We start from the raw sequence: 26,311 nt of genomic DNA on the forward strand, positions 1-26,311 counted from the left end.
GTTATCTTAGAGTTGAAAATGCTGGAGGATTCTCACTGGCTCACCCACAGCAAATGGAGGAGAGCGAAATTACTTACTCCACGGCCACCAACTCCCAGATCCAGGTCTCAGGGAAATAAGTCCGTACGGTTTCAGAGACTGGCTCTGGATTATTTATGGGCATTATATTATATGCGTCAAATTGAGGACTGTATGGACTCGCTGCCATTCCCACTAATAAAATAAAGGAAAATTACAATCTAGTTAAAGAAAAAGCATCCATTCATGGTGCATGCGTGAGAGTTGGAAGACCAACTTTTCACTTTTCCTGCTCAGATGGTCTCCTAAGAGTTGTAGAACTTTGGAAATAACTTGTTGAGCCCTCATTCTTTGAGCAGACAGGAGTCTCTGTTAAAGGTAGAAATTCCCTGTACCCTAGAGATAGCATAATTTTGTATGAGTGGAGGCTCGTAGAGCAAGAGAACTTGGACATGCGTTTATAGTTTGTGAGAGATATAGTTAGGGTTTTCAAGGTCACAGAGTATTGTTTCCTCCATAAGAAGGACTGAGCAGAAAACGCAAAACTCTCTTCGGGCAACATGTGTTCAATTGTTTGAGTTACCAACGGGTGAATAGAATTTAATAACATCAATTCTTTGCACTATAATGAAGCTTGTAAACTCATTGTTCTCCTGATAAGAAGGCTAGGGCATTAGATTTTCTTCTCTTTATGTCTTGGGAAGGAGAAATGAAAAATTCAAGATGCCATAGAAAGATGGTTCCATTTGCTACGACGGAGACAGAGAAATTATTTACAAAAGTGAGGGGATAGAGAACTAAACATGAAAGCTTTCCGATCCTTGTTGTGCCTGAGGTCATGCTTATAAATTGAGTTTGGCTTAGGCTCTCCATCCAAGCACCCCAGGTGATATTTCAGAATTGCCTTGTGAAATATTATTTATTAAAAAACAAAACAAAACATGGGGCACCTGGGTGGCTCTGTCAGTTGAGCGTCCGACTTCGGCTCAGGTCATGATCTCACCGTTTGTGAGTCTGAGCCCCACGTCGGGCTCTGTGCTGACAGCTCAGAGCCTGGAGCCTGCTTTGGATTCTGTGTCTCCCTTTCTCTCTGTTCCTTCCCCCCTTGTACCCTGTCTCTCTCTCAAAAATAAATAAAGATTACAAAAAATAAAAAAAAAGGCTTTAAAAAGATTAAAAAAATAAATTAAAAAAAAACATTTCCAGGTATTTTCCTTTGATCTCTCTCTCAAAAAAAAAAAAAAAAGCATCCACAGTAATTTCTTTAATTAATGTCATACAACTTCTTTCCTAGAAGTCCTTCCACATGGTAGCCATCTCTGTCTCTGACTTTGATTTCTCCCTGATGTTGCTCTATTGTCTCTGTTTTTACTCTTACGTTGAATATGTAAATCTGTTATTGGTACTTAAATTTATCTAAATGGATGATGCATCTAAATAAGCTATTTTCGGGGCGCCTGGGTGGCGCAGTCGGTTAAGCGTCCGACTTCAGCCAGGTCACGATCTCGCGGTCCGTGAGTTCGAGCCCCGCGTCGGGCTCTGGGCTGATGGCTCGGAGCCTGGAGCCTGTTTCCGATTCTGTATCTCCCTCTCTCTCTGCCCCTCCCCCGTTCATGCTCTGTCTCTCTCTGTCCCAAAAATAAATAAAAAACGTTGAAAAAAAATTTTAAATAAGCTATTTTCTCTTTTCTGCTACAGATGCCAAAGACCCTTCAACTTCTCCAGCTATTCCAGTTAACAAACAGTGGCTTAATGTGTTATTTTAACTCCATGTATTGGATGATGACTGTACCTTCCTTATTGTCTCATTCTCAAGGTCAACTTCAACTCTCTACTGATCCTTTCACAGTGTGTATGTTAAAATTCTATTCTTCTTCTGTCACAACTCATACACTCTACTTTAAATGCCTTTAGATTCATTTCCCAAGACAAAATGTTATTGTTGTCGTTATTATTATTATTCTGCTTCTTTTTCACATCTGACTTCATTGAAATGTGTTGATCCCTGGACACGTTCACTTACGTTCTATTTCACTGCTGATCACAAAATACTTTCAACTGGATATTCTGTTCATGGCTGTGAAAGGGCCACTCAATTTAGCTTTGTAATTCTTGTATTCATTTTTGACCTTTACTACTTTCAAACAAAAAAAGCATAAAAACTGAAAACTTAATTTTCTTCTAAATTCAGTATCTAGTGTGATCCTTATAAGAAACATATTAGATCACGTCACTCTCCACTTCTGAAAATCTTTCCATCTCATGCAGAGTAAAAAGTCAAATTCTTACAATGATCTGCAAAGCCCTATACAATTTGGCCTCAATTATTCCGCTGATCTCTCTTTCCAACTGCACTTTACTCACTCTGTTCCAACCATGCTGGTTTCCTTACCCTTAGAACATTCCAGGCAAGCTCTCACCTTAAAGCCTTTGAGAGACAGAATAGTGTAGAGGTTAAAAAACAAGGATCTGGAGTCAAACAGCCAGATCTGAATCTCCATCTCATCTCTTACTGGCCGTGGCATCCTAACGGCTTCAGTTACTTAACCTTTCTGGGTTCAGTTTTTCCATTTGAAAAGTGCTGAGAACCATAAGAAAGAAATGGACTGACTCATTTCACTTAGCATTATATTCTCTGGCTCCATCCATGTTGTTGCAAATGGCAAGATTTCATTTTTTTTTTTTTAATGGATGAGTAGTACTCCTAAGGAAGTCAGAAACAGATAAATATCATATGATTTCTCTCATATGTGGAACTTAAGAAAACAAACAAGCAAAGGGAAAAAAGATAAGGGAGAGAGAGAGAAACCAAGAAACAGACTCTTAATTGTAGAGAACAAACTGATGGTCACCAGGGAAGAGGGGGGAAAAGCAATGGGTTAAATAGGTGTTGGGGACTGACGGGTGCACTTGTTATGATGAGCACAGGGTGGTGATGTACGGAAGTGTTGAATCACTAAATTCTACACCTGAAACTAGTATAACAATGTATGTTAGCTAAGTGGAATGAAAATAAAAATTTAAAAGAAAAAAAAGAAGAAATGGAAATTAGGAGGTGACAAAAATTTTAAATAATGCTATAGTGATAATCATTTTCTGGTATATAAGTGCATCAGATAAACACATTGTATTCCTTAAAATTATTTAATGTTCTATATCAGTTATATCTCAATAAAGCCATCTGTCATGTTCACTGGACACATAAAACCTCTGATTCGTAAATACAAAACTCAGAAGATGTTAATCTTCATTAACAATACACATCAAGAATATTTTGGAAGAAAAGACAGAATCATGGGAGACAGAGAGAGGAAAAAGGATTGGTTAATGGGCTGTAAGTATAAACAGATCTGGGGATTAAAACATTTATTTTAATGGGAAAGTGAAGGGTGTAGAAAGAGGCTGCTTCCTTTGATGTTTTATTTCGTTTTCTTTTGGCTTTGGATTAGGAGATATTTCTGCCATCTTCGCATTGTTTCGTTTCACCAGCAAGGCCTGTTCTCTTCCTTTCTATTCTTTAAGATATAGCATCTCTAAAAATGTCTCCTGATTCCGTAATTAGAATTATTCTCTCCTTACATGGTAAACATTTTCCTTTCTTATAGTGTAGTAGAATCTTGTGTTTCATCTGATTTTGTGCCCTGAAATATCTGATTCATGTAGGGGCTCCAGGGTGGTTCAGTCGGTTAAGTGGCTGACTCTTGATTTCAGCTCAGATCATGATCTCATGGTCAAGCGATCGACCCCTGCATCGGGCTCCATGATGAGAGTGGAGCCTGCTTAAGATTCTCTCTCTCTCTCTGTCTCTCTCTCTCTGTCTCTCTCTCTCTCTCTTTCTCCCTCTGCCCCTCCCCTGCTTGTGCTGTCTCTCTCTCTCTCTCAAAATAAATAAGATAAATAAAATATCGGGCTGATCTTTAACAAACTGGTCACTTCTGTCTATGCCATTTACCAGCTAAATGATCTCAGCAAGAAACATCTGAATCTTAGTTTCTCTATGTATCAAATGGAGATAAGGCCACATGATCCATCTCGTTTTACATTTTTTTCTTGGCAAATTAATATTGTTGGATGCTATACAAAATTGAAAGCAACTTGCTATTTACCTCCATACATTCCTTGCCTTTCCACTCCTCCAGGTGGTTGGATCACTGAACACGACCGTGGTTTTCGGATTTTAGAGTTGGTGAACACCTTTAATCCCATACCCTGTAAAAATGGTGACTCAATAGGTTTGTAAACTTGATTAGAATCCATGAAATATATTTTCCTTAGAAATTTCCCTATGTAACCCCGATAGCCTTAATGTTAGATTAATTCCCTAGGGATACACAGACTCAATAAAAGAGTGGTAAAATTATAATACTTTATGGCTTATCAAGATTTTATAATTTAGGGCCTTTTGCAAATTAAATATAACGAAAATATTTCAATGAAATGGCAGAGGTTGGATCTATCCCTGTCTCTGACTTATCAACTGTTAGGCTAAACATTTTCTAAAACTATATATTTCTAAATTATATATATGTGTATATATATATGTATATTATATATTTATATTTATAAATAAATATATATAAATATATAAATGTGTATGTAAATATATATAAAACTATATATATAGTTATATATACATATATATATAACTATATATATATAGTTTTACTAACATAAAAATGTTCATAAGCCGGTACATTAACAGGTAATAAGGATTTTACCTTTAGGAAGTCATACATATCTTCTTCATCATAACTTGCTAGGGGAATGTAGATGGCTCCTTCAAGAATGATATAAGGATTGCTACAACTTGCATGTTCTTCTTCCTGCTGGTCCAGTTTGTCAGGGAAACCAGTAAGATCCTTCATCGTTAGCAGATTATATACCTGGAACAGAGGGGAGATCAAAGACAGAGCTCTTACCTGTTTTTCTTTTGACATAGGCATTGAACTGAGAGAAATGTGATAACAATCACCATCAGTCCTTTCTTGAGTACCTTCAAGTAGTCGGTACCTTAGAGAGAAGTTAAAATTTTTGTTTGTTTGTTTTTATCAGTGTTTTATTTTTGTAATTTATTTATTTTTGTGGTTCTATTGACATAAAACCTACCTGGGAAAATGTTTCCAAGGATTGTACAACTTAAATTACCAAGGATTACTGAAAAATTCATTCTAGTGTTTAGAGGTAAAACTAGACCAAATAAAGAAAGATCTAAACTGCCTCTGTGTTTGATGAATAGTTAATCACCTGCCAAATTTAGGGGCACCTGAGTGGCTCAGTCAGTTAAGTGCCTGACTCTTGATTTCAGCTCAGATCATGGTCTCACGGTTCATGAGTTTGAACCCTGCGTGGGGCTCTGTGCTGCCACCATGGAGCCTGCTTGGGATTCTCTCTCCCTCTCAAAAATAAATAAATGAACTGTAAAAAAAGAAAAGAAAAAAATACACTAATTTAGGTAGGAATTACTGCAATCTGTTAAGCTTCTATTTCTATATAGCTTTGTTCTTGGATAGAAAAACCACATAAGTACATAGGTGAATATCACTGATATTCAACAGAACAATGTCTACACAATTGCAAGCTCAGGCCACCTTTTTTGTGTTTTTTTTGAAGAAGGATGACTTAAATGAAAGAACCAAGAATCCGTAGGGTGGACCTAAGGGGCTTGGATATTTATTTCCTAGGCTGGAGTAAGAGTGAGTCCTAATCAAAGGGCTTTCAGCCTTTGGGTGGATCTCAGAACTGCCATGGACCAATACCTCCTCTGGGCCTTTGTTTCCCCTTTTGAACAGGAGTATCAGTATGTCAGTTCCACCATTGTATGCTGAATGTGTGGAGGTAAATACCTTAAGTACACGCTAGGTCAAGGTCTTCATAGCTAGAGGAATTGTACTTGAGGAACAATTCCCAAGGAACATCAACTGTACCTGGGCCTAATTTGGGAATGAGACTTCTAGGGTCATAGGAGGAAAGTGAGTGTATTTTACATGTGGGAAGGTAATAAGTCATTGGGAATCAGAGGGCAAACTGTGAACACAGCCTCCAAAATTGCCTCCAGTAATCTCTACCTCCTGGTATTTGTGTTCTTGTGTAGTTCCTCCCGTAATGAATAGGGCTGACATCTATAACTAATAACATTAAAAAAATTTTTTTTGATGTTTATTTATTTTTGAAGGAGAGAGAGTGACAGAGCGTGAGGGGGGAGAGGCAGGGAGAGAGGGAGACACAGAATCTGAGGCAGGCTCCGGGCTCCGAGCTGTCAGCACAGAGCCTGACACGGGTCTTGAACCCGTAAACCACGAGACATGACCTGAGCCGAAGTCGGAGGCTTAAGCGACTGAACCACCCAAGGGTCCTTATAACTAATAACATTTTGTGGAAGCGATAGTGTGTAAATGCCAAGGCCATGTTATAAAATATATTGCAGCCTTAGCTGCTCTCTCTTGGATCACTTGCTTTAGAGGAAATCACCTGCCATGTGCTGAGGACACTCAGGTAACCCCAAGGACACTCAGTCAGTGTGGTGAGGAACAACTGTATGAGCAACACATCTTGGAAGTAGACTTCCAACCTCAGCCAAGCCCTAGTAACATGTTGCCATGTTGACGAACAGGTGCGATCACAAGCCAGTCACTTAGCCCAGATAAGTCCCTTCTGGATTCCTAATCCACAGAAAGTGCGAATGACCATACATGTTTATTGTTTAACGCCAACACACTGGGGGAGCATTAGTATGAAGCACTTGATAACTAACCACAAACACTCTCTAAACTTCTTTACCTATTTACTTTGTTCTTGAGTAGGAGAACCAAATGGTCGCATAAGTGAGCATGTTCCATCTGTTTTGGATGAACGAATATTTTCCAGGTTATTGTCAAAGCAAGTGACGTAAAGACAACTGTAAGAGCCCAAGTCTCCAGTTATGTTCATACTCCTTTTTTTATCTCTATAATGTTGAAAGCTGTGTTATGCAATTGAATCAACTGTTAAATTTATAGAACTAAACAAAATAGGATAAACACAAAAATATTGAAAAGTAGACTAAACTTGTTCAATACAAGCTGAGCTGAAAATAGCTCAGAATAGACTACACAAATACAGAGTGTAAAAAAGAAAAAAAAAAGACATTTCTCCAAAGAAAGCACCTAGAGAGAAGAAGTCCCTTTTTTTCAGGTTAACTTCATCATGCCCTCTTCTAATTCAAATAGAAAACTGTAGTAAGAGAAATCTGTCTTTTTCTATAATAATTATGATGCTATGAGGAGATATTTTGACCTGTTAATACAAGGCTAAAGTTGAAAATATTTTTTATGATACCCTTTTTTCCGAAGAATGTTAATTTTGATGATTAGGAACAAGACAGTGATTCTTGATATAGTTATCCCACAGTTTTAAAATTTAATACCTACAAATGAATTTTGAGAAGTAGAAACTAGAACAAAAGCAAAAGAAACTTCAATATTACTGATTTATCCTCCAGTATTGCCAAATAATAATAAATCCCAGGTAGGCAAGTTAATGAATTAATCTACTTAAACATTCATGCATAAGGCAATTAAGGTTATAAAATTCACCGGTGATAACTTTTTGACAATGATCAAATTCCAGTAACATGTCATTTTTATTGCATCATGCTGAGCATTTTCGAAAGATGAGTAATCTGGTGTTTTTATTTTTTTAATGTTAATTTATTTTGAGAGAGAGAGACAGATTGCAAGTAAGGGAAGGGCAGAGAGAGGGGGGGACACAGAATCCGAAGCAGGCTCCAGGCTCTGAGCTGTGAGCACAGAGCCCGACGCGGGGCTCGAACTCAGGAACCATGAGATCATGACCTGAGCCAAAGTTGGATGCTCAACTGCCTGAGCCACCCAGGCGCCCCCAGTAATCTGGTTTTAAATAGGTTAGAAAAGCGGTTTCTGAATTTCCCTCTACTTCTGATAGTTTTCAAAAACCGCATGTTTGAAAGTATTTTCACCTGATGCTAATTACTGACCATTTTTTCCCTTTTTATTTTTTGGAGCCACATGCAATTTCTTATTATCGTCCCTCTAAAACGACACCTCTGTAAGGGACAAAGACTGTGAATGTTTACTGCGATTTCCCCAGCTCCTAAAACAGACCTAGCACATAGTAGGCCTGCAAGCTGGTGATAATGATGACCACGACAATGATAGCAATCAAAACCAATGTGATACCCCCAATATCACCACTATTAATGAATACACTTCTAGGGAAAAAAAAAGAAGGAACTTAAAATTTTAGTTAGTCTGGGGCTCATCATTGCTGACAAAGCTGGAGTAGGTCACTTTTTTTCTGAATTGAAAATAACTTGCGAATCACTTATTACCATTTTCACAGATCGGAAGCACTCTAAAGAGATAAATAGATCTGCCGGGAGGTACATGGCTTAGGCTTGCAAATATCAATTTTGTCTAAAAAGCTTACTGCATTGGCCAAAAATGGTTTATTTATTTATTTTTATTTTTTTTAATGTTTTTATTGATTTTTGAAAGAGAGAGAGACAGAGCACGAGCGGGGAGGGGCAAAGAGAGAGAGGGAGACAGAATCCGAAGCCGGCTCCATCCAGGCTCTGAGCCGTCAGCACAGAACCTCACGCAGGGCTCGAACCCGTAAACCTGACCTGAGCTGAAGTCGGACGCTTAAATGACTGAACCACCCGGGTGCCCCATCATAGTTTACTCTTAAGAGGAGCTTCTCCTCCCCCCACCCCCAACCCTCCTGTGGTCCCTTACGTGGCCCTTCCTGACCCACGAGGCTGATGGGAGCTCACCGAGGCCGGGGACAGCTCAGCTTCGGGCCTCGCCAGCGGCACGCTTTGGTCCACGGCACGGAGGGCGCAGAGGGACCGAGGAGAAGCGGAGACTCGCAGGTGCACATGTGAGGCCGGGAGACTCTGTGCTGGACGGAAGCTCAAGTCCACCTGTGAGAGCAGAGGGAAAAGTCAGTCAGCGCTTCCTCGACCTTTGGGACCCTGCCGTCACCCACATTTCCCGAGTCATCTTTACATTAAAGTCAGGAACCTATTTTCCCAAGTTCCCTTTGCTGTTGAAAAGGTTCCTTCAATGGCTCAGTCTTTTCCTAAAGGGACAACTGGTAGCTCATAAGGGATACGTAGCTTGTTTGAGATTTAGAGGCCCGTCTTTACCTCTGACCCATTATAAGGTGGTTCTAGGTATTTCTGTCTGTCCTTAAGGTCTTTGGAACTTTGGAATCTTAGCATGTTACATACCTCATGCAATTGAATCAGTGGACAAGGCGCCACGGACACAAGGTTGGACTATGCTTTAGCTATGTGGTAGCAATTCGGTAGCAAATTTGGTAGCATTTTGGCGTAATTGACAAATTATTATTTGTCAATTACTAGGTGCCCGGAGGTTTCGCTCTGCCAGTTAACTGGCTGGGATCCTGTGTGCAACTAATTTCATTTTCTGGGCTCGGTTTTCTCTGAGGCAAACAGAGGATGCCTATAGTTCCATTTCTTGGTGTTGTCACTTCATGCCGAAGACACTCACCTTGTTGGCTAGACAGTTTTCGACCTCAAAACTCTCGGAATCTCCAATAGCTTCTCCGTCCGGTAAAATAGTAAAGATGAACAATCGGATGATGGGAGCAACGTCCGACTCCACAGGGAAGGATAAGGAAAAGCTGCCTGTCCCTGGGACGTGGAGAGAATGAGACAAGACGGTCATGGGTCAGAGCACTAGTGTTAGATCTTACCCAGTTTAGACCTGTACCTACTCCTTCAAAGGCGTAGTCTCTTTAACGCCATTCTAATTATTTGGTGAAATTAACAGGCTATTTTTCCCCTTTGCAACGTCGACTGTGGAATAAGTGAAAGTCCCTTACACTCATGTTTGTGTCTGATTTTCCACTTAACTAGGTCTGGAAGCAACTTAAGTTAGAGTAGCTCTACGTTTTTCTACATATATATGTGTATGAAGAATATTTCATAAAGGTTGCTGGGCTCAATCAAAAATGATACAATAAGGGAGGTGCCAGGGTGGCTCCGTCGGTTAAGTGTCTGACTCTTGATTTCAGCTCACATCACAATCTCACAGTTGGCGAGATTGGGTCCCACGTCACCCTGTGCCGACAGCATGGAGATTGTTTGGGATTCTGTCTCCCTCTCTCTCTGCCCCTCCCCTGCTTGTACTCTCTCTTTCTCTCTCTCTCTCCCTAAATAAGTAAATATTCAAAAAAATTTTAAAAACTTTACAATAAGCAATTTATTATATATGTTATATATGAGTATCTATATCATATATTTACATGATGAATGGAAACCATTCCTTTTAGAAACCATTTCAGGCCAGAGGTGATTCTCAGAGTTATAATTTGTAAGATATAATCAGAAAGCTTACTTTTTTTCCAAATACATGTCTTCTTTATTGTGGTAAAAAAACACACATAACATAAAATTCACCATGTTAACCATTTTATTTTCTTAAAAAAATTTTTTTTAATGTTTATTTTTGAGAGAGAGAGACAGAGTGCGAGTGGGGGAGGGGCAGAGAGAGAGAGGGAGACACAGAATCTGAGGCAGGCTTCAAGCTCTGAGCTGTCAGCACAGAGCCCAACACGGGGCTTGAACTCATGAACTGCAAGATCAGACGCTCAACAGACTGAGCCACCCAGGCTCCCCAACGATGTTAAACCATTTTAAAGTGTACAGTTCAGTCGTATTAAGGATATTCACTTTGTTGTGAAACAAATCTCCAGAACTTTCTCATGTTGGAAATCTGAAATGCTATGTCCATTTGACCACTCACTTTCCCCCTCCCTCAGTCCTTTGGAATGGCCAAGTCAGTGTCATGGCATTCGTATTACTGTCTCATTGGAGGGATCAAGTTTTAACTTAGATCCCTAAAAAGGAAAGTTTTGCTGTGAAAAGAGGGTGATTTCAACCCTTGTATTGCTGTGTCTGGAGTGAACCATGGTAGGTAAGAGTAGGTTGAAGTATCACAAAATCAGAAAAAGAAATTATGGCAGATTTCCCCCCCCCCAGGGAATACTGGAAAGAAGGTAACCTTTAAGTAATGAATTTTGTGAAGGCTTGGTCACTGAACATCTGAATTCTGTGCTTAAAAGAGACTCAGACATTGTTCTGAAATTAGTAATTTGCACCTTGATATCAAAACTGCAGAATAGTATAAGAAAAGAATGATATGAGTAAGTTAAATGTAAGCAATGAAAAAGGTTGAATTTAGACGAACTCTGAACAAAGTTGGTTCTTTTATCTGCTAGAGTCAAAGATTTGCAGTATCTTTATGAAGAACAAATTGATAATTAATAACATAACAATGTGTGGTTAAAATAGTGCTATTATAAATACTTGTGAATTCACTTGGTTATATAAAGAAATTCCTTTCAATTATTGGCGGAATTAATTTCATTACATTTTTGTGATACCTTCATGGAGTAAATAATTAATAAACTCTTCCTTATACTACTATGTAGAGAATCTTCCTTTTCTGAATGATGCACGAATTAAAATGTCAAGAAAGGAAAAAAATCAGATCAGCACATAATGTTTTCAGGCAGTCATCTATTTCTATAAATGGTTACACATTGCAGTCTTAGAACATAGAAAATAGAAAAGCAGGCAACAAGATGCATGGAAGGCAAATAATGCACACCGTGGGGTCCATTCTGTACATCAAAGTATCCCTATATAAATATTGGGATAAATGATATTCAAAGCTGGCAGCACTCTTTAATGTTTAATTCAATTTTTTAAAAAATGTTTATTTATTTTGAGAGAAAGAGTGTGAGCAAAGGAGGGGCATAGAGGGAGAGAGAGAGAACGCCAAGTAGCCTGTTAGCTCAGAACCCGATGGGGGGGGAGGGGCTTGATCTCACAAACCGTGAGATCACTACCTGAGCTGAAGTCACCAGTCCCTCTCTTAACTGACTGAGCCACCCGGGTGCCCCCTAAATAATTTTTAATTAGTGAGTGTGCTAATTAGTAACTTCGTTTAAATTAAAAATTTTTTTAACGTTTATTTATTTTTGAGAGAGAGAGAGACAGAGCATGAACGGGGGAGGGGCAGAGAGAGAGGGAGACACAGAATGGGAAGCAGGCTCCAGGCTCTGAGCCATCAGCCCAGAGCCCGACGCAGGGGCTCGAACTCACGGACCGCGAGATCGTGACCTGAGCTGAAGTCGGACGCTTAACCGACTGAGCCACCCAGGCGCCCCAGTAACTTCGTTTAAATTAAACCTTCTCCAATATTGTTTCAATATGGAAAAATAAAAATATAATTGATGTCTTATTTTTCCAACCTGATAGGGGAGGAAACTATTAAGAAAATCGTAATTTCAAGCATCGTTACGTTTAGCTCTGGGGTGCAGTGGAGTTTGGTGAAATATTTGCCTTAATTTCAGTTAATTACGAGCATGCTCATGGGCTCTTTTCTCGGTGATTTAAATCTTGACATGATTTAATTAGAATGGAAAATAATCCTGGTTTCCTTTCCCACGACTTATTAATGAAGTGCACTCAGATTCACGTGTGAGGTTCCCAAGTTCATGCTGGCGGCACTGTATGCATCCTCATTAAGTGCTGAAGGGAGCGAGCCTTCCCAGAGATAAGAGAGCCTAGCCCAGAGTTCTGGCACAGCAGGGGAAAAAAAAATCTATCACCATTTCCTCCTCATTCTCCATTAGATACCTAACTCTCTCCTCTGCAATACTAAGGTTAAAGATGGCCAATACACGTTTATTGTTAGGGTTAAAAAACAGAAGGAAGCTTCGATTTTCTGAATTTTGGAATTGAAGTGTCAGCTGGGAGAGACAGACTGGGAGAAAAAAAGTGTGACTCAAGCAGAATGCCTGACACATAGTAGGCAATCACATTTATCCGTTGACTGTGTTGAGTAAAAAAATGCTAGAGTCATAAGGAGAATCTATATTTTCTTTGGTGTCCTTGTTACAAGGGATAATGAGAATATTTTCCGCATTTGTGAACTGTCACTGAAGTGTAAAGCTGGATGTGTTGGGAAGGAGATGGGGGGCGGGGAACGGATTTGAAGATACTCACTGTCTCCTGGCTCTATAGGCACAGCGTGTGTTCCTGATCTGATGATGTTTCCCTTAGCCATGAACTGAAATGAAAAACCAACACGAAAACAACCTTTTGAGCCTAACACACTTCTCAACATCTTACTCCCCACAAGACCTGCTTTCTGTCCTTGAATCTCTGCCAGAGAGAATCAACGGCCTGAAAATCAAAGCATCAAGGGGAACATGGGTAAGAAAGCAAGATGGCGGTGCACAGGCAATTCTTACATTCCTGGCTTTTTAACCACTTTCGTCTACCGATGAACTCCAAATATATTTTGTAGCCTTATTCTTACCAGGTAATAGAAAATGAGCTCTTTTGGTTCCCCAAGGGCCTGCCCATTGAGTGTATAGTATGCCTTGATAATCTGAGTTTGGCCACAGGGCAGGGTACCGGCCACAGGCTCCAGGTGAACATAATTCCCGCTGAAGGAGAAAGCGTGCCTCGCAAGGTGCTGAGCACCCTGGTGTTCTTCTCTTAACCATACATAGTTAAAACAAAAGCTAGTTTGCTCGTGGAAGGCCTGATAAAACAGAAAAACAAAGAATATTGTTTCGATAGTTCTTCACTTTAGCTTCCCACCAACACGAACAGTTAAAATTTTGCGTCTTCCCTTCTAACATATACTGTGCATCATCCTCATCCCTGTTCACCACCGAATAAACAAATTATCGGCCTCTCAAATTGCAGAGACTAAAAGGAAATATTTAGAAATTAATCTCCTTTGCCCTGAATTTGCCAAATCGTCATTGATTTATCTTTTCTTCTGTAGCGCAAGGCCGGAGGAACAATGACGTCCCAGTGAGAATGGCAAGTAGTCTTAACAAGCATAAAAGGAAATCTTTAGATAAGAGAAGTGCCTTGTAAACTGGTTTCATTGAAATTATGTTGTATATATTAATGTAATATTTTATAACTGTAAGGGCTTCAAAGTTGTTTGTAAATAATCCCAGCCAATTATCATCTATGCTTCTTATCATTACTATGACTTTGGATTTTTAAGCCCTGGTAGTTTTTGGACCTTTACACCTTGAAAATGTTGTCTAGGAGATAATTCTATTTATTGCCCCCGCAGTGGTTGCTCCTTAGCTATTTTATGAGTACACATCCTTTCTTTTTCTGAATTTACTAGGTGTATTTTGTGGACCTTTGTATTTGCTATCATAATAAAGTTCCTACTTTTTTATGATTGCCCTGAAATATATCATACTAATAATTGTAACTATGATTGTAGAGTTTCAAATATAGGGACACTCTATTCATCCTTTCAATCCTAAGGAAGAGCAGGTATCTATCACATAGAAAACATTAAGCATCATTCCATATTTTAAATTGAATTAGCATGTCAACATTGGGAAATGGAAATAATTTCAATGCTATTTATCTAACCTGGAATCAATAAATCATTATCTTTTTTACCACTTATTTGCCTGAGCTTACAAGAGCAAAGTCTTTTTAGTTACAGAAATCTTTTGATCCTCATCATTAGGCAATATATACAAAGAATGTGTGGGGGTTCCAATCACTTTTAAAGTTATTTGAGTAGACGTAGAGAAAAACAACAGAAAACAAATTACATGAATTACTCACCTATTGAGGAACTGATATTGTTCAGGACCAAATCCTATATGCATTTTTTTTTTTTTTTGCACAATACATAAAATTTTAAAGATAATGCGAATGAAATGATCAGACACTTCTATAGTATCTCTTCTAATGTCTTTGTTATTTTATTTTTTTTTTAACGTTTATTTATTTTTGAGACAGAGAGACACAGAGCATGAACGGGGGAGGGGCAGAGAGAGAGGGAGACACAGAATCGGAAACAGGCTCCAGGCTCCGAGCCATCAGCCCAGAGCCTGACGCGGGGCTTGAACTCACAGACCGCGAGATCGTGACCTGGTTGAAGTCGGACGCTTAACCGACTGCGCCATCCAGGCGCCCCTGTCTTTGTTATTTTAAATGAAAATTTTAATTCCCAAGTTTATCCCTAAGTTGGACAGCTTCTCATTTCTATCTCTTAAATACAATGTATGCTTCTTCGTGTTTTAATAAATAATGGTCACCGAGGTGTCTCTTTGTCCTCTGTTTTTTTTTTTTTCTTTCATACTTACCACAACAGAAATTTTGTTGGCCAAGACGTTAGTGGTATTGATGGAAAACTGTACAAGACCCTGTTCATTGGTAGTTGCATTGTAAAGATAATTGGCTTCACTTGCAGAGATAAAGATAAGTTTATTGGGGATGGGTACACCTTTCCCATCCACCAGAAGCACCTAGAGAAGAAAAGTACTCGATAAGTTATATGGATAATACTCAGAGAAGACAGAACTCATGGGAACAAATTCCTTTGCTGCCATAACTGAACGAAAAAAGCAAAAGCAAACCTCTAAAACAACCCTTCCATAATTTACTACAAAATCAAATTTTTTTCCACTTGTATCCTCATTTCTTTCACCTTTTTACTCTGTTTTTGGATCCTCATGTCTTTTTCGTCTCTGCAGACAAACCCCATAAGCAGCCCCACAAAAAGTGTTTCTTTTTGAGAAGAATTATAAGTTATTTTAAATACATTACTATAAAATGGGTGAATGATTATAAATAACTATAAAAAGGGTACAATTATTACTTAACATTAAAATGTATACCTTAGGCATGAGAATAATTTAATAATAATGGCCATGAAATATATGCTATTATAGGTCCTATGCCTAAAAATAAAACCACTTATCCACTTGCTTCTAAATAGAACGACGGATATAAAGGAGGATACTCGCAGCCATAATTGAGAATGATGTGTGAGAAATTCTCTTAAAATTCTGAAGCTGGCTGGGATAATGGCAGAAATATATTTATTGTAAGACGGTTGGTAGAGAAGGTTTGACATAATCACTACTTCGTATCACATTAAGAGTCTTCATTAGCTACATGTTCTAAAAAGAAATAATACCTCCGATTCTCAAAATACTGTCGCATGTGTTTGTACATTTGATTGGTGATATTTACAAAGGAAGGTCCTTTTTCTTGGTTTCATGTTTTGGGTCTAATTGATATCGCTAACTAGATGTAGGCTACATCATCATGCCCTGAAGGTAGGTAATAACTAGATACTTCATTATTTGTGAATTGCAATATACTCTACCTGTCCAAAGAAGGGGATTCCTCGTCTAAAGTGTGAATCCACTTTCACGAACTTGAGTCTGGTTACAGTATTTGTGATTTCACTGGTCCCGTTTCCAGTAAGTACTATGTCTAAAAATATGTAGAGAAGAGTAAGTATTCTTGGAAGTTACTTTAGTCCTAAAATTCCTGTCCTTCCACCTTCTTTATGGCCGTTGTTTTGTTATGGAAAACAAACCAATGCTTATGGTTTCACTCCCCACATTAATTTGGAGTTCGCACCTGTTCCCTCTTCTCTGATCTTGGCTTCCACTTTAAGTTTCATTTCAAAACCCATATTTTTAATCTGGAGTACATTTGTGTTTACTTGTTGGGTGATGCAGCCATTGCTGTCGAGCTGAGAGAGGAAAAAAAAAAATTGATCAGTCCCATACTGATTAAGACCATACTGACGAAGACTAAATTTATCATTTTCTTTCTGATGCCGAGACAATTTCTTTGGGTTAAACGTGTTAGTTGGCCTTTAATATTCACATCTGCTCTCTAAGGGTTAGTCATCAAAATGAGAATTTTATTGATTAAGAATAGAAATTCTTTCTTTTTTTTTGGTGGGGAATATATTGGGATAAGCTTGCTCCGATGTGTTCTTTCTTGTTAGTAAAACAGGGTGGCTATTGTCAACAATGATAGTCCCTAGCGAGAACATTGTAGACTAACCTCTTGACTGAATTTCTCACAGAACTCGTTCTTTTGACAATTGGAATGATGAAGTAATTTTCTGCACAGGCTCACAGTTGCAAGTCCTGGGACAGGTTTCCCATAGGTGTATCTGTCATGTAAGAAATAAATCAGGAACTGAGGAAGGGTATCTACCTTTTCCACTGCATCAGCCCACCACAGATCAAACACATACTCTTGGCAGTTTCTTGTATTTCTTTATCATTTTGGGCTCATATCAAGTTGAAATATGTGTGGAAAGTATCTTTATCAAGAGGTACTACTTATTAAGGCATTTGAAACTGTGCTGCAATGTACAATCAAGTTTCCTTCGGGATTTAAAAAATTTCTTCCTTTGGGGCACCTGGGTGGCTCAGTTGATTAACTGTTCAATTCTTGATATCAGCTCAGGTCGTGATCTCCCAGTTGTGAGACTGAGCCTTGTGCTGGGCTCTGTGCTAAGCATAGAGCCTGCTTGGGATTCTCTCTCTCCCTCTCTCTTTGTCCCTCCCCTTGCACACTCTCTCAAAATAAATAAACATTTAGAAAAATTTCTTCCTTGTAGCCTATTGTTTTTATCATTCTTTTTATTCTGTCATTATAAAATCAAAATTTGTTGTTTATACCAAGTGAGAAACTTAGATAATAAATAGAATAAAAATAAATAAATAATAGAAATAATAAAGCTAACACCGTAATGTGCTTTCATACACACACACAAAGAGAGAGAGAGAGAGAGAGAGAGAGAGGAAAGAGAGCTCTGATAAAGCCAAACAACCATGGGGCATATAAAACAAAATTGTGTGTGTGTGTGTGTGTGTGTGTGTGTGTGTATGCACTCTATTTCTCTATTAGTTTTTTTTTCCTCTCTCGATAAAAATGGAATAATTAATAATCAGTTTGCTTTGGGCATTAGTTTTATATGTAAATACTTCCAATATCACTTCAAATAAAATCAGAGCAACTTATTCTGAAACCCTTTTCTAAGATACAGATATCAGCACTAGGATGCCATTAAGTTAGGAAGATCCTTGAGGCAAAGGTCCAGATGCTTTGATGCTTCCGGTATATAATATTTAGATGGGCATATTTTTGTACCCTGCATGCTCCTTTTGCTACCGATGATTTATAGGAAATGAGTTTTAATTCTCAAGGTTGAAATGAACTGTAAGAGCTATTTGTAAATGCAAAAGGTTAAAGAAGAAGGGAACCCTTACAAGACAGAAAAAAATTTCAGAAATAGCATTAGTAAGTCCTTCACTATCAATAATTACTTTAAACGTACACAGATCAAATTACCCAATAAAAAAACATAGAGGGGATGAATGGATAAAAATACAAGATCCAACTATATGCTGTATACAAGAGACTCACTTTAGACTGAAGGACACATATAGGCTGAAAGTGAAGGGATAGAAAAAGATATTCCATAAAGATGGTAACCAAAAAAGATCAGGGGTGGTTATACTAACATCACAGAAAATAAACTTTAAGTCAAGAAATGTCACAAGAAACAAAGAAGAAATTGTATAATGATACAAGGGTCAATTCACCAGGAAGATATAGCAATTATAAAAATATATGCATCCAGCACCAAAACATCTAATTATAAGAAGCAGACACTGACAGAACAGAAAAGAGAAACAGACAATGATACAACAATAGTAGGAGACTTCAATACCCCACTGTCAATAATAGATAGAATATCCAGATGGAAATTCAAGAAGAAAGTGACACTGAACAATCTTAGACTACATGGACTTAAGAAACATATTTAGAATATTATACCCCAGTGTTGGCAAGGATGTGGAGAAAAAGGAATCCTTGTGCACTATTGGTGGGAATGTAAATTGGTACAGCTACCGTGGAAAACTATGGAAGATTTTCAAAAACTTACCATATGACCCAATAATTCCACTACTGGATATTTAACACCACAGCCCCAAACTTCTGGGATATAGCAAAGGTGGTCATAAGAGGAAATTATATAGCAATGCAGGCCTTCCTAAGGAAGGAAGAAAGATCTCAGATACACAACCTAACCTTACACCTCAAAGAGCTGGAAAAAGGACAACAAATAAAACCCTAAGGCAGCAGAAGACAGGAAATAATAAAGATTAGAGCAGAAATCAATGATATCGAAGCCAAAAAAGCGGTAGAACAGATCAATGAAACCAGGAGCTGGTTCTTTGAAAGAATTAACAAAATTGATAAACCACTAGCCAGTGTGATCAAAAAGAAAAAGGAAAGGACCCAAATAAATAAAATTAAAAAATAAATAAAAACTGGGGGTGCCTGGGCGGCTCAGTCAGTTAAGCGTCTGACTTCAGCTCAGGTCATGATCTCGCGATTTGTGAGTTTGAGCCCCACGTCGGGCTCTGTGCTGACAGCTCGGAGCTTGGAGCCTGCTTCGGATTCTGTGTCTCGCTCTCTCTCTGCCCCTCCCCTGCTCACGCTCTGTCTCTCTCTGTCTCAAAAACAAATACAACATAAAAAAAAAAATTAAAAAAAATAAAAACTGGAACAGGAATAAATAGAAAATTTTAACAGACCCATAACCAGTAAAGAAATCAAATTGGTAATCAAAAATCTCCCAAAAAACAAGAGTCCAGGGCTGGATGGCTTACAGGGGAATTCTACCGAACATTTAGAGAAGTTAGCTCCTATTCTCTATCTTTTTTTTTAAGATGAAATTTATTGTCAAACTGGTTTCCATACAACACCCAATGCTCCTCACAACAGGTGCCCTCCTCAATGCCCATCACCCACCCTCCCCTCCCTCCAACCCCCCATCAACCCTCAGATTGTTCTCAGTTTTTAAGAGTCTCTTAGCACCTATTCTCTTGAAGCTGTTCCAAAAAATAGAAATGGAAGGAAAACTTCCAAACTCTTTCTATGAAGCCAGCGTTACCTTGACTCCAAAACCAGACAAAGACCCTACTAAAAAGGAGAACTATAGACAATTTCCCTGATGAACATGGATGCAAAAATCCTCAACAAGATAGTAGCCAACTGAATCCAACAGTACATTAAAAAAACTATTCACCATAACCAAGTGGGATTTACACCCGGGATGCAGGGCTGGTTCAATATCCTCAAAACAATCAATGTGGTACATCATATCAATAAAAGAAAGGACAAGAACCACATGATCCTCTCAGTAGATGCAAAGAAAGCATTTGACAAAATACAGCATCTTTTCTTGATAAAAACCCTCAAGAAAATAGGGATAGAAGGAGCATACCTCAAGATCACAAAGGCCATGTACGAAAGACCCACCACTAATATCATCCTCAATGGGGAAAAACTGAGAGTTTTCCCCCTAAGGTCAGGAACACGACAGGGATGTCCACTCTCACCACTGTTACTCAAGATAGTATTGGAATTCTTATCCTCAGCAATTAGAAAACACAAAGGAATAAAGGCATCCAAATCAGCCAAGAGGAGGTCAAACTTCCAGTCTTCACAGACGACATGATACTCTATACAGAAAACCCAAATGATTCCACCAAAAAAACTGCTAGAACTGATCCATGAATTCAGAAAAGTTGCAAGATATAAAATCAATGCACAGAAATCGGTTGCATTTCTATACACCAGTAATGAAGCAACAGAAAGAGAAATCAAGGAGTAGATTCCATTTATAATTGCACCAAAAACCATAAAGTACCTAGGAATAAACATAACCAAAGAAGTGAAAAATCTGTACAATTAAAACTATAGAAAGCTTATGAAAGAAATTGGAGAAGACACACACACACACACACACACACACACAAAAGGAAAAATATTCCATGCTCCTGGATTGGAAGAACAAACATTGTTAAAATGTTGATACTACCCAAAGCCATCCACATATTCAATGCAATCCCTATCAAAATAACACCAGCATTCTTCACAGAGTTAGAAAAAATAATCCTCAAATTTGTATGGAACCAGAAAAGGCCCCAAATAGCCAAAACAATCTTGAAAAAGAAAACTGAAGCTGGAAGCATCACACTCCCAGACTTCAAGACATATTACAAAGCTGTAGTCATCAAGACAGTATGGTATCGGCACAAAAACAAACGTTCGGATCAATGGAACAGAATAGAGAACCCAGAAATGGACCCACAAACGTATGGCCAACTAATCTTTGACAAAGCCGGAAAGAATATCCAATGGAATAAAGACAGTCTCTTCAGCAAGTGGTGCTGGGAAAACAGGACAGCGACATGCAGAAGAATGACCCTGGACCACTTTCTTACACCATACACAAAAAGAAACTCAAAATGGATGAAAGACCTAAATGTAAGACAGGAAGCCATCAAAATCCTCGAGGAGAAAGCAGGCAAAAGCCTCTTTGATCTTGGCCGCAGTAACTTCTTACTCAACACGTGTCTGGAGGCAAGGGAAACAAAAGCAAAAATGAACTATTGGGACTTCATCAAAATAAAAAGCATCTGCACAGAGAAGAAAACAATCAGCAAAACTAAAAGGCAACCGGCAGAATGGGAGAAGATATTTGCGAATGACATATCAGATATAGGGTTAATATAAAATCTGTAAAGAATTTATCAAACTCAACACCCAAAAAACAAATAATCCAGTGAAGAAATGGGCAAAAGACATGAATAGACACTTCTCCAAAGAAGACTTCCAAATGGTGAACAGACACATGAAAAAATGCTCAACATCACTCATCATCAGGGAAATACAAATTAAAACCACAATGATTTACCACCTCACACCTGTCAGAATGGCTAACATTAACAATTCAGGCAACAACAGATGTTGGTGAGGATGTGGAGAAAGAGGATCTCTTTTGCATTGCTGGTGGGAATGTAAGCTGGTGCAGCCATTCTGGAAAACAGTATGGAGTTTCCTCAAAAAGTTAAAAATAGAACTATTCTATGACCCAGCAATTGCACTACTAAGTATTTATCCAAGTGATACAGGTGTGCTGTTTTGAAGGGGCACATGCACCCCAATGTTTATAGCAGCTCTATCAACAATAGCCAAAGTCTGGAAAGAGCCCAAATGTCCAACGATGGATGAAAGGATAAAGAAGATGTGGTGTATATATATATACAATGGAGTATTACTTGGCAATCAAAATGAATGAAATATTGCCATTTGCAACTATGTGGAGGGACCTGGAGGGTATTATGCTACGTGAAGTCAGTCAGTCAGAGAAAGACAAAAATCATATGACTTCACTCATATGAAGACTTTAGGAGACAAACAGATTAACATAAGGGAAAGGAAACAAAAATAATATAAAAACAGGAGGGGGGGACAAAACATAAGAGACTCTTAAATATAGAGAACAAAAAGGGGTTGTGGGAGGAGGGATTAAATGGGTAAGGGGCATTAAGGAATCTACTCCTGAAATCATTGTTGCACCATATGCTAACTAACTTGGATGTAAATTAAATAATAAATGAATTAAAAGAAAAGAAAATACTCCAAGGATCCTCTTAAAATTGGTCAGAGGAGAAATTAAAATTAATCAATTCAATGTCTCATTAGGACATTGAGACAAATCCAGCAAAAGGGACATTTAAGGCAAATCCAGCAAAACGGACATTTACAGGCCAACTGGCCGCTCTCTCCAATAAGTTAACATCCTGGAGAGAAAAGGAGGTTCCAGACTTTTAAAACTAAGATATTTATAGATTCCCATGGCTTGCTAAAAAATATTAGGGAAAAAAACTGGAAGGGGGGGGGAAGAACAAATGGGACAAATTAAGCAAAAGTTCATTATTTTGTAATGGTCCATGGGTAATCATGATGAGTACATGCTTTTCATTTTACTATTCTGTTAACTTTTGCATTCAAAAAAATTTCCATTGTGGAGAGTTGGAAAAAAGGGGTACATATGAGTCATAGTAATCAAGAGTAATGAGTAAATCAGTTTTAGAAAGATTGAGGGAACTTGAGTATAAAATAAGAATTAGTAGTAGAAAATTACTTTTAATTTTGTTAAGTATGATAATGACATCATGACTATGTAGGAAAATGTCAGTAATTTTTATTTTTTATTTTTATTATTAAAAAAAATTTTTTTAATGTTTATTTATTTTTGAGAGAGAGAGAGACACAGACACAGCGCAAGTGGGAAGGGGCATAGAGACAGGGAGACACAGAATCCAAAGCAGACTCCAGGCTCTGAGCTGTCAGCACAGAGCCTGATGTGGGGCTCAAACCCACAAACCGTGAGATCATGACCTGAGCTGAAGTCAGACGCTCAACCAACTGAGCCACTCAGGCACCCCAGAAAATGTCAATAATTTTTAAAGGTACATAGTGCTGCATCAAGGGGACAATGTAATGATCTTTGTAATTTGTCCTGAAATGTTAAAGCAAAAAAAAAAATGATGTAGCAAATATAGAAAGGTGTTAGTTGTTAAATCATAATTATGGGTGTCCTCTATTCCTCTGCATATTTGAAAATTTTAATAATAAGCAGCTGAAATAAGTCATTGAAATGTTTTTTAATTCAGTTAAAAATTAATTTGTACTTAGGTACCTAGCTAAATAATGACTCAAATGGAGGCAAAATCTGAAGTTTCAGGCAAAAGAAATTTAACTCACATCCCACATACTGTTATGTTCACTTTTTCATCCAGGATACTGATTATCTTTGGCACCTGAACTTTGACCTCAAACTTGGGAAGCACTGTTGGTAGAGATAATGGAAATAGGGAGGTTGGTAAATATTTAATGGAAATACAAATATTTTCATGTCTATAATTTTCCCCAAAATAATATCCTGAAGGCCTAGATGCATTTTTCTTTTTTTCTTTTTTTCAATATATGAAGTTTATTGTCAAATTGGTTTCCATACAACACCCAGTGCTCATCCCAAAAGGTGCCCTCCTCGATACCCATCACCCACCCTCCCCTCCCTCCCACCCCCCATCAACCCTCAGTTTGTTCTCAGTGTTTAAGAGTCTCTTATAGATGCATTTTTCAATGTGCCAACTTTAAGATAATAAGGTTTAACAACTCATGCAAAATTTAACTGACTTCGTGGTGACAGCAGATCTCAATGACACTAAACAAATGATGATGGTTCCACTGAAATAAGAATTTTGATACTTGGCAAAGAGCAACTTGCTACTAGAAATCAGACTCTCGTGAATTTCTGGTGCACAGAATTACGATGACTTTACAAACAGCTAAAGCTGATTCTAATCCAAGTTCAACATACCTACGCGGAATTCAAAAAATCTAAATGAATGCTTGGTATGAAACAAAATGTTATGTCCTTTTCATCGTTCATAATCCATACCAAATTCCTCTACAGTGAAGGAGTGCTCTATCCGTTTGCCTGATTCTTTTTGTACCACCACCTTGTAAGAGCCCTGAATGGGCTCGGACGAGAGGGGAAAGGCCAGCTGTTGGAGGCCACTCTCCAACTTGACACCTTGCCATTGTCCAACACGGTTTCCTTTTGGGTCCTAGACAGAAACAGGGAGCATGGAGAATAATCATGTAGCTATGATAGCCCTTGAACAAAAGACTTTGGGGTTGGTAACTGGCACTGCCTTCAGAAGAGATAAACACAGAAGAAAGATAAAACAGGGTAAACCTGACATCTGGGAGCAGGGGATTTTAGATCTGACAGTTGTTTTTTTTAATAGTAATTCATCTGTCAGGAGTATCAGAACTTCCATTCTTGAATGCACTGATTTCTTTATACAAGACTCTGATGCTTACCTCAAGGTATACCAGTGGAATCTATATGAAAAAAGGAAAGAAGAGATGTGATTAGAATTTCACCAAAGACTATGATTTCAGACGTGTGATCAAATAGGGAAATGGGAAAATGGATTCTGTAGTAAGTTATAACAAAATTTAACCTGAAACATTAAAGAGCTAGAACTGTTCAGGGAAACTAGTAAATAGTTCTAAGTGAAAAGCATAAATAATGTATTTCCACAACAATCATTTCCCGGAAAAATATTTTTGGTGAATAAGTTTTATTAATATTTATTAATTTAATCATATTTTTAATCAGTAATACTAGGTACTTACAACCTGTAAGTAAAGAATATGACTATATTGCTTACTTATATAAATTATATATTAATAGCGTGATATGTCATTATGATTTAGACCAAGTAAGAATTTTGGTTAACAGTTAACTAAGAACATTTTTTCCTAATTTAAAAACTTGCATTTTTACAGCAGCTTTGTTTCTTTCCTTGTTGAAAGCTAGTTGGAGCAAGGATCACCCAATTAACAAAAATGAAATCTTTACATGTGATATATATTGTATATTATATTATGTGTTAGTATCTATGACAAATACATGTGTATATAGTATATATACGTATTTGTTACCATATTACAATCTTGTCTATTATGTATATATTCAGAAACAGTGAAACTCTGTGCTTTTAGTAATCATAAACTCCTTGAGAGTATGGATATGGATAACATCTCACTTTTTTACTCTTCATTATGTTTAATGTATTATGGTCACAGCAATAAATGTAGCTGACTATTGTCGAGCTGATTAATTACTGTTATAAGAGAGACAGCTTCCTCCATTGTTTACTCCTCAGTAATGCCTTCCATAAGACTCTAGAGCTGTAGGGAGTTAGGATCCCATTTTCCAAAAGGAATGTGTTTCATCTTCTTGCTTTTCCTGGACCTTCCTGCCCCTGCTTGGGTGAGTACTCCCATCCCCTACCCCCATCCCCCCCACCACCAACCCAAACCGTAACTACTGAGATCCTTACCAGTTCATTTAAGGGGTGAAAGTTTTCATCCACAGAGACAATACGGAATTTTACTAAAAAAGAAATACTCTGATAAGACTCAGACATGATATGATAAGGCAGGTCATGTGAGTGATAGGGCAGGAGGCTAAGAGATGGGGATAATTAATGGTGTCCGGCTGGAAAACCAGCTTTGGGGTGGCCTCTCCTTCTCAGTAATGCCCCGGTAGTAGAATTTCCCTACATACCTGTCTGTCCTGGTTTATAGATGGGTTTGTCTGTCTGGACAAAGACCAGACTTTGAGCATTCTTTACCAGCACTGTGTTCCTCTTCCTGAAGTCTTGTGTTGGTCCCTTTATCTGGACACTGAGAAATGCCATCTCTGGCAAGGATGAGCTCCTTGGGAGCTGAACAACAAAAAATACCACCGAGGAGTTGCACAGTCTTCTTTCTCTGAATCCTTCATCCATGACTATTTTCTACCTCTCTCTCAGCTTCACCAAGGGCTAGGTAAGTATGAATATTTTGCCAGACATGAATGAAGATAATAGTATAAGATATAGGGGAGATATGTCAGTGAGAACAGCCGTCAGTGGAACCCAAATATCCAGAGAGCTAACCTGGAACTCTAGTTATTAAATCACACTCCTTTTAACAGAGTAAAAT

The 26,311-nt window shown here is 38.2% G+C and overlaps 1 protein-coding gene across 2 annotated transcripts in view; it reads right to left on the reverse strand.

Moving 5' to 3' along the window:
• Positions 1 to 26,311, reverse strand: part of LOC106965315 (PZP alpha-2-macroglobulin like) — a 47,399-nt gene that overhangs the window by 14,829 nt on the left and 6,259 nt on the right. For both annotated transcript variants that reach the window (XM_015061323.3, XM_053225802.1), the window contains exons 3-18: positions 25,893 to 26,052; positions 25,666 to 25,718; positions 24,638 to 24,658; positions 24,210 to 24,378; positions 23,510 to 23,594; positions 16,934 to 17,045; positions 16,499 to 16,613; positions 16,239 to 16,348; positions 15,211 to 15,372; positions 13,392 to 13,619; positions 13,076 to 13,139; positions 9,549 to 9,691; positions 8,807 to 8,956; positions 4,737 to 4,901; positions 4,125 to 4,227; positions 78 to 213 (exon numbers count right to left, since the gene is read on the reverse strand). In XM_015061323.3, the coding sequence (XP_014916809.3) occupies positions 78 to 213; positions 4,125 to 4,227; positions 4,737 to 4,901; positions 8,807 to 8,956; positions 9,549 to 9,691; positions 13,076 to 13,139; positions 13,392 to 13,619; positions 15,211 to 15,372; positions 16,239 to 16,348; positions 16,499 to 16,613; positions 16,934 to 17,045; positions 23,510 to 23,594; positions 24,210 to 24,378; positions 24,638 to 24,658; positions 25,666 to 25,718; positions 25,893 to 26,052 (1,976 nt within the window). The remainder of the gene's footprint in view (positions 1 to 77; positions 214 to 4,124; positions 4,228 to 4,736; positions 4,902 to 8,806; positions 8,957 to 9,548; positions 9,692 to 13,075; positions 13,140 to 13,391; positions 13,620 to 15,210; positions 15,373 to 16,238; positions 16,349 to 16,498; positions 16,614 to 16,933; positions 17,046 to 23,509; positions 23,595 to 24,209; positions 24,379 to 24,637; positions 24,659 to 25,665; positions 25,719 to 25,892; positions 26,053 to 26,311) is intronic.

This window comes from Acinonyx jubatus, chromosome B4 (genome assembly GCF_027475565.1).
Source record: "Acinonyx jubatus isolate Ajub_Pintada_27869175 chromosome B4, VMU_Ajub_asm_v1.0, whole genome shotgun sequence".
NCBI classification, from domain to species: Eukaryota; Metazoa; Chordata; class Mammalia; order Carnivora; family Felidae; genus Acinonyx; species Acinonyx jubatus.